We start from the raw sequence: 18,731 nt of genomic DNA on the forward strand, positions 1-18,731 counted from the left end.
AGCCTGTCCTGATTTGGGAAGTGTTCCAGCCCTCTTCATGGCCCTCCTGTGGACTTGCTTTAACAGATTCATGTCCTTTCTGTCCTGTGCTGAGGACTCCAGAAATGAACAGAGGACTCCAGGTAGGGTCTCATGAGAGCAGAAAAGAGCTGCAGAATCACCTCCCTCACATTGCTGTCACACTTCTTTTGATGCGGCCCAAGACATGGTTGTCTTTCTGGGCTGCAAGCCCATATTGCTGGGTCACATTGAGCTTCTCATTCACCAGCATCCCCAAGTCCTTCTCTTCAGGGTTGCTCTCAGTCCATTCTCCACCCAGCTTGTTCTTTTGCTCAGGACTACCCTGACCCAGGTTGCAGGACCTTGCACTTGGTCTTGATGAACCTCATGAGAGTCATTCAGGCCCGCTATTCCAGCTTGTCCAGGTCCCTCTGGATGACACCCCTTCCTTCCAGTGTGACAACAGCTTTACTCAGCTTGGTGTCATCTGCCAACTTGCTGAGGGTGCACGCAATCTCATTGTATCACTGATGAAGGTATTAAAACAGCTCTGGTCCCAGTACAGGCCCTGGAGAGACACCTCTCGTCACAGATCTCCATCTGGACACGGAGCCGTTGACCACTACTCTTTATGACCTCCAGTTGCGCCAGGGGAGATTCAACTGGACATCAGGAAAAAATTCTTCACTGAAAACATTCTCAAGCACTGGAATCGCTGCCCAGGAGGTCTTGAGTCCCCACCCCTGCAGGTATTTAAAGATGGGTGGATGAAGCGCTTAGGGATGTGATTTAGTAGTGGGGCAGGTGCGGCTGGGCTTGATGATCTCAAAGGTCTTTTCTGACCAAGCGATTTTTTGGCTGGGGCCTAGGGCAGCCTGTTCTGGTGGGATGCCCCTGCCCATGGCACGCGGGTGGAACTAGGTGATCTTTAAGGCCCCTTCCACGCCGTTCTAGGATTCTTCCTGTAGGCCTTCTCACCCTCTTGTCTAACCAGCCCGTGTCTGTGGTTGTTCTTGCCCTGCCCCAGGTGCAGAGCCCCGCACTCAGCCCTGCTCAACCGCACGACGTTCATCAGGGTCCCTCCGGGTCCCTTTGGTCACCCCTCACCCCACCGGACCCCGGGGCCATTTCTTGGCTCAGAAAGCTGCAAAGCCTCCCCCGTGGCTCCGCGAGGGCCAGAGCCCCGCCAGCGGCTCTCTGGCCGGCAAGGGAGCCCTGGCTGCCCGCCACGGGCGAGGTCAGAGGGGGCAAAGCGGGGTGAGAACCCGGGCGGGGGCAGCCGCGGGCCCTCAGCTGAGGGAGCGAGAGGCGAGAGGCGGGGCTGGAGGCGAGGGGCGGGGCGAGAGGTGAAGGGCGGTGGGGGAAGCCACGGTCTCTCAGGTGAGGGGGCGGGGCGATGCGCGGGGCGAGAAGCTATTGGTGAGGGACGGGCGAAGGGCGTGGCGAAGGGCAATGGGCGTGGCTGGAGGCGGTCAGGTAAGAGGGCGTGGCGAGAGGCGGTGGGCGGAGCGATAGGTGGAGTGAGGGGCGTGGCTACATGTGCGGCGGGAGGCGAGGGGCGGGGCAAGAGCCGAGGGGCGGAGCGAGGCATGAGTGTCTGGACGATGAGCGAGGCTAGGGGCGGGGCGGGGGCAGCCGCGGGCCCCCAGGTGAGGGGGCGGGTCTATACACGAGGGGCGTGGCTGATGGGGTGTGGCTAAAGGTGGCGGGGGTGGTTAGAACCGAGGGGAGTGGCGGTGGGCGGGGCTAAATGTGAGGGCCGGGAGAGGGGCGGGGCGATCAGCGTGGCTGGGGGCGGGGCGGGGGCAGCCGCGGTGCCTCAGGTGAGGGGGTGGTGCGGTCCTTAATAGGCAGCAGCGGTGGCAGCGGGGACATCGCGGTCCCTCGTAGGCAGCAGCGGTGGCAGTGGCTGCTCCCGGCGCGGCCATGGAATACGCGGCGCTGGGCGAGGCGGCGGCAGAGAAGCTGTGCCTGTACCGGAGTGACCCCGGCGGCTGGCGCGGCTGCCGGCGCACGGTGAGCGGGTGGGGGGCGGTGCGGGGAGGTGCGGGGCGCCCGGCGGGGCGGCTGACGCTTCCCCTCCCGCAGGGCGAGGTGGCGGTGTCCTGTAGGCCCTCGGCGGAGTTCGCTGGCAGCGTGTGAGTATCCTCCGCGGGGATCGTCCCGCCCGGCTCCGGGCCCTGCGCGGGGCAGCCCCGGCACTGGCACCGTGTGCCTGAGGGCAGTGTCCGAGCGCTGCTTCAGTATTGCCAGGCCGGGACTGCTTCCCGGGGCAGCTGCTCCAGTGCCCCAACGCCTCTGACTGAAGAGCCTTTGCCTAATATCCGACTTAAGCGTCCCCTGGCACATCTTCCTGCTGTTCCTTCGGGTCCCATCCTTGGTCACCAGAGAGAATCGTGGAACAGTCTGGGTTGGAAGGAACCTTGAAGCCCATCCAGTTCCACCCCTGCCATGGGCAGGGACACCTCCCACCAGCCCAGGCTGCCCAAGGCCCATCCAACCTGGCCTGGAACACCTCCAGGGATGGGGCAGCTTCCCTGGGCAACCTGTGCCAGTGTCTCACCACCCTCAGCGTGAAGAAATTCCTGCTTATGTCTAGTCTAAATCTGCTCCTCTCCAGTTTATACACATTGCCCCTCGTCCTAGCACTACAAGCTTTTGCAAACAGTCCCTCCCCAGCTTTCTTGTAGCCCCTTCAGGTACTGGAAGGTCGCTATAAGATCTCCTCGGAGCCTTCTCTTCTCCAGGCTGAACGACCCCAACTCTCTCAGTTTGTCCTCATAGCAGAGATGCTCCAGCCCTCAGATCATCCTTGTAGCCTCCTCTGGACCCATTCCAACAGTTCCATATCCTTCTTATGTTGGGGATTCAAGAACTGGACACAGTACTCTGGGTGAGGTCTCACAAGAGAGGAATAGAGGGGCAGAATCACCTCCCTCAGCCTGCTGGCTATTCTTCTTTTGATGCAGCCCAGAATACCATTAGCTTTCTGGGCTGCAAGTGCATATTGCTGTCAAGCTTCTTTTCAGCCAGCACCCCCCAAGTCCTTCTAATATCCAGTCTAAAGTCCTTTTAATATCTCATCTAAACCTTCCCTGGCACATTTTCCTGCCATTCCCTCGGGTCCTATCATCGGCCACCAGAGAGAAGAGATCAGTGCCTGCTCCTCCTCCTCCTGTGAGATAGCAGTATACTGCTACAAGGTCCTCGCTTAGTCTTCTCTGCGCTGAACAGACCGAGTGACTTCAGCTGCTCTTCGTACGACTTCCCCTCTAAACCCGTCAACAACTTTGTGGCCCACTCTGGACCCTTTCCAGTAGCTTGATGTCTTTTTTATACTGCAGCGCCCAAAACTGCACACAGCACTCAAGGTAGGGTCACACTAGCACAGAGCAGAGCGGGACAATTGCTCCCCTTGACTGGCTGGCAGTGCAATGCTTGATGCACCCCAAGACACGGTTAACCCTATTGGCAGCCAGGGCACAGTCCTGAAGGGTGGCGTGGTGGGGCCAAGCATGGGACGGCAGCAGGGTTTGTTTTTTTTCATCATGCCGCAGGTACCGGGGAGAAGGGATTGTGCCTGCCAGCCCGCAGATGGTCTGGGAATGTATAAAGCCGGTGGCCGGTGGGCTCAGAACCAAGTGGGACCAAAATGTGAAGGACTTTGAGGTCATTGAAGCCATCAGTGATGTAAGTTCCTTAAAACTGTTTTGGTGCAATGAACGTAGGCCTGTGTTGAGAAGCGTTGAGCTCTGCGTAGACCCTGTCCTTGCAGAGCCTTATGAAGCTGATGTTATGTGCAGGGATGTGAAAAGGTTTCAGGAAGTTGGGCAGCCTCTCAGGTTCTGTCTGGCAGTACTGGGACTGGGCAGCTTTTTTTTCTTTCTTCCTTTTCTTATAAATTGTTCATATTCTTTTAACAGTGGCTTATCTTTCTGAAAGGAACTATTGATACATTCATGGCCAAATACTGCATACTTAAAAATATGTAAATTTGTAACATTAGAGATTCCAGCACTACAATGTTGTTAAAGCTGCAGATCGAGCAAAGTATCATTTTTTTAACAAGCTATTTGTAAGGGGGGAGGAGGTGACGCAAAGAGTTTACAGACTTAGGTAAGCAGTGAAGGGTTCATGTCATCAGCTGTTAATTGAGGTCCTGTCTTTCACTGTGGCGGCACGCCATGCTTTGAACTGTGCATGTCGCACTCTGCCTTTAACGGGCTGACTGACCTTGGCACCCAGTGCTTTCCGTCAGTATCTCTGTCATTAAAATGCAGATACTGCACTTGGAGCATCACAGATTAAAAGGGCAGTGTTTCAGCAGTAGTTTGCTGCTGCAGTTACGCAGTCCTATTTTCGATTTTTGTTTTATTTTGAAGCTATTTAGAACCTTAAAAGGGCATTGGATTTGGATCCCTATCAAGTGGGCGTAGGTGGCCAGGGTAGAAGCACAACCAGCTCTAGGAAAGTTTGTGGAAGTCCTGGGAAAATTATTTTTCTTGAGGAAATCTTGCAGGCAGTTAGTATTAATTACAGCCTTAAACTTTAGGAGTGCTGCAGCCTTCCCCTTGAAATTCATAGACTATCAGTCTTGCCAGCACTTACTAGTGCGGTAAAAACATCTGTTTTGATGAGCCTGCTACCCTAGAGCATGCACAGAAGGGGATGGTAATATTAAGGTTTCTGCAGTGCAACAGATCTGGTTGTAAAGTTGTATCCCATGTAGTACAATACAAAGAAGTTATCTTTGTTAACTTACTGGAATACAGAAGCATTTTAACTGTCTTGTGAGCAGAGATATGCCAGATTTACTTTTCAGCATCCCTTGTGGTATTTGTCCTTAAACAACCGGGGAGCAATGCTTTATTAGTCTGTTTTTCTCCATTAGACTGTCCTCCATCGACACGCTGTAGTGCCTTTTGACTGTGCTGATTAGCATTTCATTCAACAAAGGGTGTAATAGAACCCCTCAATACAGTTCATAAAGTGTAACCGAAAGAGTACCAGAAAGTACAAGGATTTCTCTGATGTATTTTTGAAAGCATCAACTGATACAAAGCTGTTTTGTGATTTCCAGACTGTCTCTGTATGCAGAACCACAACTCCTTCAGCTTTCATGAGGATTATTTCACCAAGAGAATTTGTGGATGTAGTACTCATCAAGCAATTTGAAGATGGGACAATGCTATCTGCTGGTGAGGCTCCTGTGTTCTCAACGTGTTCACACTATGTTAAGAGATAACCAGCAGCTACCGAAAATAAATTTAAAATAGAAAATAAGTAATGTGCTGTTTAGTAGTTGTTGATCTGGACCAAAAGATAAAATATTAGTGGTCTCTCTGCATCATTGTCTTCAGAGTATGTAAGTCCTGTTAACACGCAGGTAATGATGATACTGTTTGTCTGTGGTTTATTCCCTTGCTGTGCTGCTGAGATTGAATGGGTATTTGTGCATGCTTTTGTTGTTGTTTTTTTAAGAATTTACAGAACTTTCGAAAAAGAGTCCTTTTGAGGCTAAATGTCATTAAGTGGCATTTTCTACAATATGTCTATGTTTCAGTGCAGTCACTGAACAAATGTACCATTCCTGTACATGGGAATAATTGTTCTGATGAAACTAAAAAGTGCTAGTTTTTAAGGGGCTGCCTCTGCTTAGAAGGAGGTTTCTTTTGTTTTTTTTCACTTTCATCCTGTTTTTTCCTTGTTACAAGTCAGTGCTTTTATTGTCTTACTGTTCAGCTGTCCCGTTTTCCCATCCTGTTCAGGAATGCCTTGCCAAGTATTTATGTGCTTGCTAGAGTGTAGCTTCTTAGCAGTCAAGCGGCATATACCTCCGTGTCATGGATTTGTTGGAAGTAACTTCAATGATCTCTCAAGAAAAGCAATGCCCTTGCACAATATGGGTTCAGTGAAACTCCCTCAAAGTGTCTTGATGCTTAGTTCAGAGCTCAGTACAGACCTCAGTAACAGTTGCTTTTAAATTTAACATTTCTTTGGTTTCTCCGTTCCACGGTCAGAGTGGTTCCTTTTAATGGTCTTTTCTGACCACTTGTATGGCACAGGCTCACATTGAAATGGTTATACTGCTGTTCTTAAGTGTTTTCTCCTCTCAGCTGGTGCTTTGAGTACCAAAGACTCTTTCCCATTTCTTGTGAAAATAACATTTTTGCTGAATGCATTTTCTTACAGCCACCAACGTGGAACACCCACTGTGTCCTCCTCAACCAGAATTCGTGAGAGGCTTTAATTATCCTTGTGGCTGTTTCTGTATACCTCTTCCAGGGTAAGAAGTGGTCTAGTTGAACATGATATATACTAACGCCCTTCTATGTGTTGTGCAGCGTGTTTGTGTTTATGACCACATGTGATCTCTAGCCTCTTGGCAGTAACACCTTTCTGTCTTTCTTTAACTGGTAATCATTATGACTGAAAGCCCTTTTGCTCTCTTTTTTGTGCAATGAATTGGTGTCTCTTATTTTCCTAAAGGGAAGTCTTTAATGTTACAGAAACCATCATCGTGGTAGGATTCTCACTGACCTGTTAAGCAGAGGTTCAGCCTAATACACAAATATGGTCTTAATTTATGGTAAATCTGGTTGTTTATTACGCTGTTGCCATTCATAAACAGAATCATGACCTCATTAGGGCCTGGTTTAACTGTAATTCCACTTGTGGGGGTAGCCATGTTCATTAAACTTTCAATTAATGCCTGTTGTTTGTTTTTTAAGAGAAAAGTACTTAGAAATATCTATGATCAGACAGTACATATATGAGTCATTGTAAACTTCTTAATGGTTTTAAACCACTGTCTATAAAATCATTGCGTTGTCTTTGCAGGGAGACAGACAAGACTCAACTCCTCAGTTTCTTTCAGACTGATCTTGGTGGCTATCTTCCTCAGACCGTGGTGGATTCCTTCTTTCCAGCTAGTATAGCTGGATTTTACAGTAACCTGACCAAAGCTGTTAAGGCATTAAAAGTGTGACAAGACGAATTGCTGACATCCCTACCAGCTGAGGGTGGGAGAAAACCTGGCAGCCTGAGGGCAGAAATAGGAAGTTGGCTGTACCGGACTTTACTACCAACAGGGTTTTTCATGAAAGGTGAAAGGGGAACAATGGATTGAGTAAAGTAAGCTTTTAAAACGGCATTTTCTACCTGTCTCTATGCAAAGCAATGCATTCTTTTCTAATACGTTCTCTTTCATTTTCATAATTAGAAATATATGACACCAGAAGCTGGAAGAATCCTGGAGGCAGCACTGCTGCCTGTCTGCAGGGAGATGGTGTACATACGAGATCTGTTCTTGCCCATGCTTTGTTACTGTGTGCGTGAGGACGAGCATTGCTAAAATCCACTTAGCGCTGTGGCATTAGCCAGGTGCAGGTTCAGCCATGTTTTGCCTCTGAAGCCCCCCATAAACTCCTCTGGAAAATGTTCCTTCCCCTAAATTATAGGTAGCTCTTTTGCTGCCAGCACTCATTGAACTGCTAAAATGCATCGGTGAGTCCAAGCCAGCAAATGGTAAAAGCCAGAACAAATTGGATTGTGTGGAGGATCCCACTTGTTTGTTCCACCAGACTTTGGTATTTTTGTGGATAGTCCTCAAGTGCTTTTTTTTTTCTAGGTCAAGATCTGCCAGTGCAAATCAGTTCATAGGTCTGTGGGCTGGTGAATAAACACTCTTCCTTTCCGCCCTCTGTACCAAAACCGGTGATTTCCAGTGTTGTGAAACAAACTGCACTGAAAGAGTGGCAATAAATAAGGAGGTTTAAGCACTTTACTTGCTAATTTTAAACTGCACCTGAAGATTTTTCAGTCTCTTGTGGTGAGAGGTTTTAACGGGTAAATAATCTTTTCTGTACCTTTTCCTTGACTTGACAGGCCATAAGGACATTGCTTTTTTTTTTCTGAGACTGGTTTGCCTCACAGAACTATCTTGGGAAATCAGCTCCTGATCTTGTGTGCAGCTTTAGAAAATATTTATGGTGCTGGTTACTGCAATAGTATCAGACTTTACTGTGGATTACATATAATTAGAAAAGGAAAACTAATTGCTGAATTACGAATTTAAATGCAGGTTGTGATTTTAATGCTGTAACTAGATTATTTAACAAGGTTAATATGCTCTGCTTTCTGTCCTTGTATTTGTTTTATATTTAGTAGAGAGCTTGGACTTGCATATAGAGTTTCCTACTGTAAATCTCATGCTATGGAATAGATTTTTCAAGAAAACATTATTTTAATCTAGCCTTCTTTGTGTACAAAGATGTAAAAACTTATATGAGTGTCATAAAATAAATATTTTTCTGCTACATCTTGTTCTTGTCCTGATATGGTGCTTTACAGTGGTTCCTCATACGCCTGCTTTGCCATCAAGGAAACTTAAGAGCCACTTGGACCTCCAGCACCTCTCTGAATTCCATGCAACAAGGCCGGGAAAAGCCTCCACTACCTTTTACACTCCCCACTAACTGTGGGGATAGATGTGTTTTGGTGACAGTACTCACTATCCCAACTTCTTTGCCCTTAGCTGGTTGTTATTTCCGATTTAGATTGCTGTTTTCTGTACTTAAGAAGAGTACCAAATTCACCTAGGGGAGATTTGTGCCCTGATATTACAAAGGCTTATACGCATTTATCAAGATGTACTGAAGTTATTGGGCATGAAGTTCAGCATCTCTGCAAGTCTTTGCAGGATTAGGGTTAATTTAATTAGCAAAAAGATCAAGGAGTAGAGCTCAAGTCACCACAAATTATTCCTGCAAGTAAACCATTTGCAGAAAATGGAGGTTTTATTAGCTATTTATTATATATTCCTTTTTTTTTTTTTTATTGCTTTGAGCAATAAAGGTGGTAGGTGAGGTTCTTCCTTGGAATAACTTAAAGATCCCTTTTCTGAGTGCTTAACACTAACACTCACCCTTCTGCCCTGCCAAACTGAAGATGGAAACATCTTGGCAAAGATCATCTTGAATGCTCTTGGAGGGGCTCACCAGTGAGGCACACCTGTCACACAGCATGTTTTGACTTTTGATCTTGGCAGATGCCAGGAAGTGCAGAGGCATGCAAAAACTTGAAAAACTATGGAACTGAAGTGCTAAGAGCACCTCGGGAAAGAAATGAGATCAAACTCAACTTGATGGTTCTATATAAAATCTTCAATTGATGAAATTAAATAGCTATTGCAGGTGAGGACACGTTCTGCAGATGGCATTGAAGTAATTAAGGCATTCTGTACCATGGCTGTAGCTAGTCCCGTTTCTGTTGTTAAAGGTACAATTTGATTGGCTGGTTTTTGGAAAAGACAACTCAATTGGGAAAGGGGTTGGAGGTGTTGGGGCAGATGGCTTGTCAAGAATGTTCTTTCCAGGATATTAACATAGAGTTGACTTGTGAGGGAAGGGCAAGTTACATGCCTGGATTCGATTAATACCTTTTGCCGTGTCTCCTACTTTCCTTTCTCTCAATTGCTGTTTCTGTGTCATTTTGTTAAGTGCATGGAAAGCAGCTTCTGAACTGCAGCTTATGATTTAGTGGAATTAAGTAATTGAAGAAGGGTGCGGCAATTCCTGGGTACAGAAAGGTGAACAGCCAAGGACAATAACAAATGCAGCCATCTGGCTTTCACCTGGTGAGTTGTTACTGCCATCCCAGTGTGGCATCTCTCCCTTTAGAGAAATAGGTCAGAGAAGCCCTAATGGGTGCACAAGACTGTCTTGTCCTTGATATGTGAGCTGTTTCTGGTAGAATTTCATACAATGCTTAGAGAGCACTGCCAAAATGCCGATAGCAACATCTGAAGCATAGATTTATCTCCAAATTATTTAGTGTTTCCAGAATAAACATTTGGATTCAGAACTTTTAATTCCCAAACAGTCTCACAGGTACTTTTCCTTACAAAATTAACACAAAAAATGCATGTGGTTAGAAGGTAAGTGTTGGTTCTAAACAGCTTTGTACTCCCCTGCTGTAGTGCTCCCGGACCTCTGGCCAGGGGAAGGTTAGGAAAATCTCTTCTACAATATCCTCAGCATCCTGCCTCACCCTAGCAACACTGCAAGACACTCCTCCTCCCCCCACTACCTTATGTTTGCGTGCTGGAGTTGAGATGGCTCCACCAACCACTAGCAGAAAGTTAGCCTTGACAGGTTTTGACTTCTATAGCTGTTTTGTGGTTTGAATACAAAAGCTGGAGTTTTTCAGGGCACATTGTTTTTGACATACAAAATTAAATCTCCCTTTCTCTGACCTTTACTCATCCTCTCAGGGTTTTCATTTCTTGAGTGTTTAGGCTTGTAGACACATTTCTTCTGGGAAGGTAAAGCAGGAAGCAAGACTCGTAGGACTGAAAGTTTAACATGGAATATGCTTCTGATTTTTTTTTATATTAATGGCTTAAAATAGGAGAATACCATAGCCGTCATATATTTTATTACAATATTAATTACAATTACATATTACAGTATGTTATTAATAATCTTTGTTTTATAATTCTACACTTTGGAACATCTGTTTCTGAATGTTGAAATAAGAATCGTGCACATTTTGTTTTGTTCCAGATATCTTGCTCTGTAACTGGCAGTGAGATCATGCGTACTTTTTTTATGCGTTCTCTGAGTATCTTGCTGTGTTAGCCAAGGGGCTGCAAGTAATAAAATCAATTTTCTGTTTGTAATATTGGCGAATATTACAAATATATCCTCTTACAAAGTTTCAGATGACTTAGCGGTAACAGAGCTTGGCTTCTTCCTCTTGATGATCGCTGTGGTGGGCCCATCAGGTAAGGCTTTGATTATATTCCATGCTTCAAAACGAGTGAGTCCTTGCATGGCAGTTGTGTGCACTTGTAATAGCTCATCACCAGGCTGGACAGGGCTGTTTTGTTCTAATGCAGTCCCTGGAGACAGAAAATGAATTTCCTTTAATTCTTTGTGCAGAGGAGTCTTTAACGGATCTTTTGCTTATTAAGGATCACCAGCATGTGTGATATAAACCACCTGATCTCAGCAGGCAACAAATTACTGGCACTGTACAGGATAATGATGCATTGACAAAAAATACAGGTTTTGTGGGTATAAATCAGCAGTCAGTCATGAACTGCACAAGTATGAATCCATTAAGATCCTGCAGTGTATGCATTTAAGCGTGTTTACCTTTAAATATCCTCTTGATGATGATGGGTTGATCTCCATGAATAGAGCCTTTCCCTCCTTCCAGACTGAATCCCAAACCAGCAGGTGTTTTTTCTAGAGTTATAGTGCAGATTGTATCTTCAGTTGCTGGAAACAAATGGAAATTTATCAGATGAGCACCACATAACCAGAAAAGCTAAAACATCTGCTGCAAAAAAAATGAACTCTGTTTTGTTTGCAAAGGCACCACGAACTGCTAAATGTAAAATGAAACTCTAACTTTTAATTCCTCTTTTTGTCATTGCAAGGCCTTCTGGGAAGTTGGGGAGAGTAAGTTATGTTTGAATTCATAGCATAGTGGAAATACAAAAATAAAAGCTGGTGACATCTACTACAATTAGAAAAATTGTTAAATGAACGAAATTTAAGGTAAGCATATTTGACTTCATGTTAGTTAGGAATTGTTATCAACCACAAAGATGCTAATGCTTACTGGCAGTATGTAAATAAAACTACAGGTTTGCAATTATGCTTTAGAGAAAAACCCACAAAGGTATCTTAAGAATGTGAAAGGTTCTGCAAAAATCTGACCTTGCTGTGTTTCAGATGTAGCCACCTGCTATGTCAAACAATAGCACACTGTTTGTTCAAACTGAAATTGTCTTTCACAGAAAAAAAATCTTAAAAACTGGAATGTAATAATATTAGAATAAAGAATTACTGCTCAGTGAGTTGTCATTATACCTTCAATTAGGTGTGTTACTACAATTATACTCTTTGTATGTCTACAGAATTCATAGAGGATCACACTTGCTTTGTTTCAGAGGGTTCCTTTATTTTAGAAACTCATTAATTTTTTCCCTTTCCAACAAAGTCATTCCAAATGCCTGTTTCAGCAATGTTTTATTAAGCGTGCTGTCTTTAATCATGGTTCTTAGATTTACACAGCCAACACTGAGCCGCTTTATGAACATCCAGGCTTTCAGGTGAGGAGTAAACACTTAGGAGGTGGGGGCTGTGAGGCAAAGTCACGGAACTTACCAGACTCTTGTGAGGTATCACTCGCTACTGAAGATGTACTAGAGTTGATTGAAGCATTGTGATTTTTTTCTCCATCTTTAGCTCTTCTAGTGACAACAACAGCTTGTCTGGGTTGGCGAGCCTGCCGCATGATTGCTGAGGCATCGCTGTGAGTCGCACCTTTAAAAGACTTTCCATTAATGGATAGTACTTCATCTCCTTTCTGAATAGTTCCTTCCTGGGATGCTAGTCCATTGGGAAACACTTTGTGAACCTATTGAAGAATCCAGTCACCACACACGCACACAAGGAAAGAGGAGAAAAATGTACAAATCACTAGATCACAGAGTTAATAATTTTTACTATCGTGCATTTTCCATTTTTTTTGCCAGGAACAAGTTGCTTCTAACCTGTTTCAGGACTAAGGGCTGAATAAATCGTACAGAGAAGTTCTGGGCACAGGTTTCTTCAAGCAGATAGAAAATCTGGCTAGCCCAAGTATCAGAGGGCAAAGGCCTTGCTGCCCGTCGTACAGACCTCACCTACGCTACTTCCTGACCCTCTTGCTGCTCTGCTAGTGTGAGGAAGCTGGCATGAAGCTAGTTTCTACCTTCCAGACCCCTTGCATGTCTATGTGTTCACCTCATTCCTCCTGACCCACCCTGCATGGTCTTCTATAAGCATGTGAATAAAGTGTTGGTGCTTCCTCCTGAGGGCTGTGTGTTGTTCTCTGTAGCTTTCAGAGCTACTGGCGAGTGTTGTGCCCAAGGAAGACACTGCCAGTCTCCTCGAGAGGGCAGCTCTATGCAGGAGGATCCTGTTTTCACCCATGAACACTATGATTCTTCTGACCCTGTCAGTACAGCCGCCTATTTGATTATGCCAAAAGCCAACCTCTGTGGTTAAAACCATTAAGTTATAGATTTTTAGATAGGTTAGTTGTTTTTGAAGTCTTTTTTAAGAAAGATGCTACTTACTGTTATCACTTTGTTTTCTAGATCAATGCCCCCTGCCAGGCTGAATCCAAGCCCAGTATCTTCTTCTTTATGCAAAACTGTAACGTGAATATCATCAAATTCCTAGGCAGAGAAAGAAAGAATGTCAAAACCTTCCCAACAGATATGTCAAGAAGATTGAAAAACCTCGATTTTGTATTTTATAATAAGTCTTGGTGGCATAAGCATACTACCGAGGGATATTTAGTATTTGGTTTTGATCTGATTTGCCTATCAGTTACCTGTTTTGTAAAATGCTGTTCTGTGTTTGAAATTGTTCTGGTTTGGTAAACAGGTTATCAGTTGAATCTGGACCATAAATTGAATTATATTAAAGAGTATAGATAATATGCATGGCAGAAAACAGAAAGTATTGCTGAATTATGTTAGAGGCTCATTTCACGGAGTGGAAAAAGAGGAAAAAGGATTTGGCATACAACTCACATAGATGTAAGTCTCACTGCTTAAAAACTGTTTATCAGTCTTATTTTTATTTTTTAACAACATTCTAGTAATAAGTAGAGTAAGTTGTCTCTGAATGCGTTGAGTTTGTATAAGGTAACAACTCTTGTTTAACCTGTTTTCCTAAGGAAACATGGCTTTCTTGACCACAATTTCACAAACAAGTTCAGTATGTGAGCAACTCTAAGTTGTATTTTTTTTTATATTGCTTTGTTTCCTTCCACAATTGAATCCCTTGGCCAACTGCAACCAGGCAGAGGGTATGTACTGCTGAGAGATTGTCCTGAGAGGTCTGTGAAAACAGGCGTGATATGAGAGACGCTAATGTCCTGTTGGGGGAAACATTGCAACATTGCTTCTATTGCTAATCAGACCAAAAATTTCACCATGGGATGTTGACAAGAAACACAAATTAATAGGAAACTTCATTTTCACTAAATTTACTTGTCAAATTTTTAGATTGCAACATACTAGCAAAGTTTGAGGTAGTCAGTAGGAATTTGTCTCTGACTTGAGAATATACCTAGTAATCTGACAGGCAGACGTGACACAAATCAGGACTGTGAGACACGCCATTGCAGGTGCCTAAGAGGCAAAAACTATGTTAGCTTAGGTTCACTGGTGCATTAATGCAATTATGCTGCTTTTGCACAGCTTGGAGTGTTTTAGCACAGCAGGCATGCAGCTGCCAGAAGAAGCTGAACCATTTTCAGCACAGAGATCTGGATGTTATCTGCTTTATCTTTGAGTGTGAACAGTATTTAAAAGTCTTTACAGTTCCGAGAATGCACATATTTAGCCCTGATTTTTACTTATTCTGAGCTTATTCTAATACCACAATTTTAGATTAATCCAGTAAGATTAAATGTTGCTCAGTATCCCAGAAATGAGGCATTGATTATCTCAGATTGGCAACCTCCAAAAGAAGGGCCTCCAAAATATCAGTACCTGCTTCTGCGCACACTGACCTTACCGGCTGAATAACTCTTACCCTATTAGTTATATGAGTATTGCTCTTGCTTAGTTATCTTGGAAGACTTGTTCAAGATTTTTTATTAAAAGAGCTGAACATTACTACTGGTACATGTTGAAATGACTGTTCCATTTGTCATAATATCAAGTAGCAAAGATTAACCAGGCACATCCGCTCCACAGCTTTCTGAAAATCATACAGCAGAAGAAAAAGCAGATTTACCTTTAAGGTTTCTTCATCTAGCGATTTGACTTCCTCTATAAGCTTTGCTAACTCTTCAGGGGAAAGGAGAGAGATGACAGACTGCCCTGACACGCCGGATGCTTGAGGTGAGCCGTGTTCCTGTTTCTCTTCCTCTTTCTCATTGTCTGTTAGACTCACAGTATATTCTCTCAACTCGGAGAGGCTGTCCCATTGTGACAAGGATAAAAAAGAAATATTGAATTATGAAAGAACATACACACGAAAGCATAGCACGGACAATTTTAAAGCAGTTCTCTTTTGATCTTATCAGCATTTAATTGAGGTGGTGGCTCCTACAATAATTATTATAAATACATACAAATGTAAATTAATCAGGTTAGTTTAATGGAAGTAGGATCCATCATGTAAAAGAATAGGAATAATCTCTGCTTCAGGCAAAAACAGACTTACAGCTCTTCTATCACAAAGATGTTAGAAATAATTCTCCTTAAGTAGGAGAAAGCTTGAGGTAGACACGTGATTATATAGTACAGATTAAAAACAAATGTAACAGACACACGACTCATTCAAGCTTTGTTCTTTCAACAGTTCTTATCTTCGTCTGCGTTTTACTATTTTATGGTACTACCTTATAATGTTAATCTGTTACTGGATCAGCACAGATGCTCACCAATGCTGATCTGCAAATCTGGTTTTTTAAATATGGTATCTTACTTTAGTGAAAACCCAGTGTCCGGGTGATGGTTCTCACTTGCAGGTGAGCAAGAAGTCCTATCCTCCTCCGCAGAGGACTGAGACAATGTGTCCAGAGTTTCCCATGCACTGTTTCCAGAAGAGACGGGAGACTGAGGAAGGCAAAGCAAAGATTTCATTAAAGCAGATGACACCTGGCTACTGATGGAATAGATTTTGCTACACTTTTCATCGTACAGCTTCATCATCTCAGAAGACTGGGTAGCAGTAAGTGGGAAGCTTCGTGATCTTAGGCTGTGGGCTTTTGCTACTGATACAACATGGGAAGTTGCGATAGCGTCTGTGGTTAAGAGACCAGAAGAATTTTCAGTGTTGGCGCTGTTGCTTTTCTTTGAGCTAGCTGCAAGGACCTCCCTGGGAGAGGAAGATCTATCTAGGCTCTTTGTACCTGTGACCACAGGTGACTTTGACTGCTGTTGGCTATTTTCAGAATGTTGGAGAAAGGCTTGGTGTAAACTGGCTGGAACCACTTCTGACCCTGTTGCGTTGGGAGAGTGTTCTTTCTGGACTGATAGTTTCAGGCTGAACCTTCGGTTTATTTTTTCGGGTGACTGTGGAGCACTCAAGGATTCAAATGAACTTATTCTTTGTTTTATTGATGATCCCCTAGGAGAGATACGGGATAAGCTGCATTGCAGTTCTTTGCTGGAAATACTCTGCAGATCAGGAGTACTTTGATCCGCCTGTGGGTTTTGATCTGAATTTGCTTTCCTCAGTCCTTTCAGACTTTGGCGAAACCAGGCTGGCTTGGGTGCAACAGGAGGACCCTTTTTCACACTGTCATTTTCATCTGATTTTAGTGCTTTTGAACCAACTATTTCTGATTCCGATTTCTTCAGAACTGTCTCTGAGCTGCTTCGATTTTGATTCTCTTTGGCTGTGTCCATGCCAGGTTGCAAATCTAAATGGACGTTGTTTTCACTCATGGTAGGATTAAATAAGCTTTTTATGCAGTCAGAAATTTTAACCCAAGGGTCTTCCGTTGTTGTATCAAGACTGTAATCTACCCGTGCTTGCCTTTTAAGTATAGGCCTTTGTACTGATGAAGGTGAATTCCCTGTATTAAAGAAACATTGATTAATAACAAGTAGCCTTCTAATTCTCCTCCTCCGTTCCTTATCCTCCTCTATCCTTATCTAATCGCTATTAATTCATTAAATTTGCATTTTATTCAAGCATCCAATACATTTTTTTTAAGTTTCTAAAAAGTATAATCTTTTTTAAAATTCAGAACTCCTGATTACAAGTTCTTATTCTTGAAACTGAAATGAACTAAAACCCAAGGCTCTTTTGTATTTATATACGAGATCCCTTTCCTAAAGTGGCTGCAACTTTTGAAGGTAACCTGGAATTCTGGGGTGTCGAGTTGTGATGTAGTCTATAACAGTTGAAATAGAAGGCTAAAACTGCAATATTGATTGAAGCCTAGTGAAAAGCTGGTGTTGCAGTAAATTATTTTATTTTTTTTCCCTACAATGAGTATATCCTACTGAAAAACATTCTTTCATGTAGATCTTTTGATAAATATTTATGCTTCCTTAAATTTGTGCAGGCATTTCCAGTTGTATTTTACTAGTAAGTAAAATCTGAATTCTAATGTAAGAATATTTTTTACATCACAAACTGATTAATCATTTTAAGGTTTGACATGGTAGTGCTGAATGGCAGCAATCCATTGTTTGCACAGTTGCACAGTTACTCTCATCCACTTCAGTGTAAATAAAAGTATTTTTTTAAGGCACGGTTTTATTCTAATGATCTGAGCAGGAGTTAATGGCTTGGTTGGTAAGAGACCTTTTGAGACTGCCAAGTTTCCTTAGCACTAAGTTTCCTTAATTCTAACTAGCACAGCAAGATATTTATTATCAGTGGTTTGTACCATTGCAACACTTGTTCATTGAAAGTAGTGTAAAAATATCCTTTAGAAAGGCAAAAAATAACCTTTAATATAAGCTTTTTCAATGTAAATAAGCAGTTTCATCGGAAGAAATACAGCAATGGCATATTTGTCTATTAATGTTTTTTACAATAACTCACCTACTGGTCTTATTTTGATATAGTTTCCCTTTTTTTTCCAAAGATTAATCAATAGTTTGAAATTTCATCTGTTCACCTCAAAATTTACAGATATAGGGGGAAGGGAAGGGAAGGGAAGGGAAGGGAAGGGAAGGGAAGGGAAGGGAAGGGAAGGGAAGGGAAGGGAAGGGAAGGGAAGGGAAGGGAAGGGAAGGGAAGGGAAGGGAAGGGAAGGGAAGGGAAGGGAAGGGAAGGGAAGGGAAGGGAAGGGAAGGGAAGGGAAGGGAAGGGAAGGGAAGGGAAGGGAAGGGAAGGGAAGGGAAGGGAAGGGAAGGGAAGGGAAGGGAAAGATGAAGTCAGCTTGATACTCATTTTGGAATCCAAACTAAAGCTAGGTTTGGTTGCAAAATAAGTTCATGGAATTAAACATACCTGAGTTTGCTTTTCTTTCTTTTTCTCTGCTTGCTGGAATAGCAGTTGTGTGTTCAGTAGCATATGCTGCAGGAGAAGTGGTAAAGACACTGTGGGTTACATCAGTTTGATGTCCCTCAAGCATTGGTTCTCCAACTTCCTGCTGAACAAACAGGAAACAGAAGTGTGTCAGAATGTAATTATACAAATCATGCTATATGCGTATCTGAAAAAAAAAAAACAACCCAAAACTCCTTTTGTTTTTAATCTGAAAATAAATATTGAATAGAAATCAAGCTTTCACTTCTGCTTGGGATGTTATCCTCATTGAACTTAATTTATTCTGCATTTCAAGAGTGCTGGCACAATATTTGATGGTTGCACTTCTAAACAGACTTTGAAAAAATGCAATTGACATCTGAAAAAATTATTAATAAACTAGAAAACAGACTGTTATAATTTTCAGGTTTTGTAAAAGCAACTATTCAGTAAACTTTTGCAAACCAGCCAAGCAAATTTCCTCTAACTTCCTATTAAACTCTTTTCTGTTGAAGCCTTTTGTCCGTAAGCACCAGCTGGACAAGCTGAATCATTGCTGCAGTTTCAGATCTCTCCCTTCCTTGTTTTTGGCTGAAAACAGGGTGAAAGGATTAGTTTGAGGTTGCAGTAAGTGCCACTCTCAACATCATTAACAGGTGCTCTGGAATTACTTGATTCTTTTGTAACCGAGGACACAAAGTTACCCTCTGCTCTCCTGTG

The 18,731-nt window shown here is 43.3% G+C and overlaps 2 protein-coding genes across 7 annotated transcripts in view; one reads left to right on the forward strand and one right to left on the reverse strand.

The window, feature by feature from the left end:
* Window positions 1-1,117: 1,117 nt before the first annotated feature.
* Window positions 1,118-8,313, forward strand: STARD5 (StAR related lipid transfer domain containing 5). Of its 3 annotated transcripts, XM_054078186.1 has the most exons (7): window positions 1,118-1,257; window positions 1,851-2,016; window positions 2,089-2,138; window positions 3,558-3,690; window positions 5,081-5,198; window positions 6,193-6,286; window positions 6,841-8,313. In XM_054078186.1, exons 2-7 carry the CDS (start codon window positions 1,927-1,929, stop codon window positions 6,986-6,988), a joined length of 633 nt encoding a protein of 210 aa, XP_053934161.1. In that variant the 5' UTR covers window positions 1,118-1,257; window positions 1,851-1,926; the 3' UTR covers window positions 6,989-8,313. The 3 variants fall into 3 exon arrangements, with proteins under 3 accessions (XP_053934161.1, XP_053934159.1, XP_053934162.1); XM_054078184.1 differs by lacking the exon at window positions 1,118-1,257 and having other exon boundaries at window positions 1,805-2,016; XM_054078187.1 differs by lacking the exons at window positions 1,118-1,257; window positions 1,851-2,016; window positions 2,089-2,138 and adding an exon at window positions 2,161-3,371.
* A 1,268-nt stretch (window positions 8,314-9,581) lies between these two features.
* The window catches only part of IL16 (interleukin 16), a 37,998-nt gene continuing 28,848 nt past the window's right edge, over window positions 9,582-18,731 (reverse strand). Inside the window, exons 15-21 of one of the 4 annotated variants that reach the window (XM_054077623.1) lie at window positions 17,994-18,132; window positions 15,507-16,602; window positions 14,811-14,994; window positions 13,136-13,237; window positions 12,180-12,432; window positions 11,160-11,285; window positions 9,582-10,903 (exon numbers count right to left, since the gene is read on the reverse strand). In XM_054077623.1, coding sequence (XP_053933598.1) covers window positions 10,710-10,903; window positions 11,160-11,285; window positions 12,180-12,432; window positions 13,136-13,237; window positions 14,811-14,994; window positions 15,507-16,602; window positions 17,994-18,132 — 2,094 coding nt within the window. In that variant the 3' untranslated portion in view covers window positions 9,582-10,709. Of the gene's footprint in view, window positions 10,904-11,159; window positions 11,286-12,179; window positions 12,433-13,135; window positions 13,238-14,810; window positions 14,995-15,506; window positions 16,603-17,993; window positions 18,136-18,731 lie in introns of all 4 variants that reach the window. The other 3 variants (XM_054077622.1, XM_054077624.1, XM_054077625.1) reach the window with 3 other exon arrangements.

The sequence above is a fragment of the Cuculus canorus genome, chromosome 12, assembly GCF_017976375.1.
Source record: "Cuculus canorus isolate bCucCan1 chromosome 12, bCucCan1.pri, whole genome shotgun sequence".
Lineage (NCBI taxonomy): Eukaryota > Metazoa > Chordata > Aves > Cuculiformes > Cuculidae > Cuculus > Cuculus canorus.

What these genes read in the sequence shown, in the direction of transcription:
- STARD5 (XM_054078186.1), top strand. Translation starts at nt 1,927, where the DNA reads ATGGAATACGCGGCGCTGGGCGAGGCGGCGGCAGAGAAGCTGTGCCTG. An exon ending in GGCGCGGCTGCCGGCGCACG is followed by an intron (nt 2,017 to 2,088) that starts GTGAGCGGGTGG and finishes CCCCTCCCGCAG; the next exon opens with GGCGAGGTGGCGGTGTCCTG. An exon ending in TTCTGTATACCTCTTCCAGG is followed by an intron (nt 6,287 to 6,840) that starts GTAAGAAGTGGT and finishes TTGTCTTTGCAG; the next exon opens with GGAGACAGACAAGACTCAAC.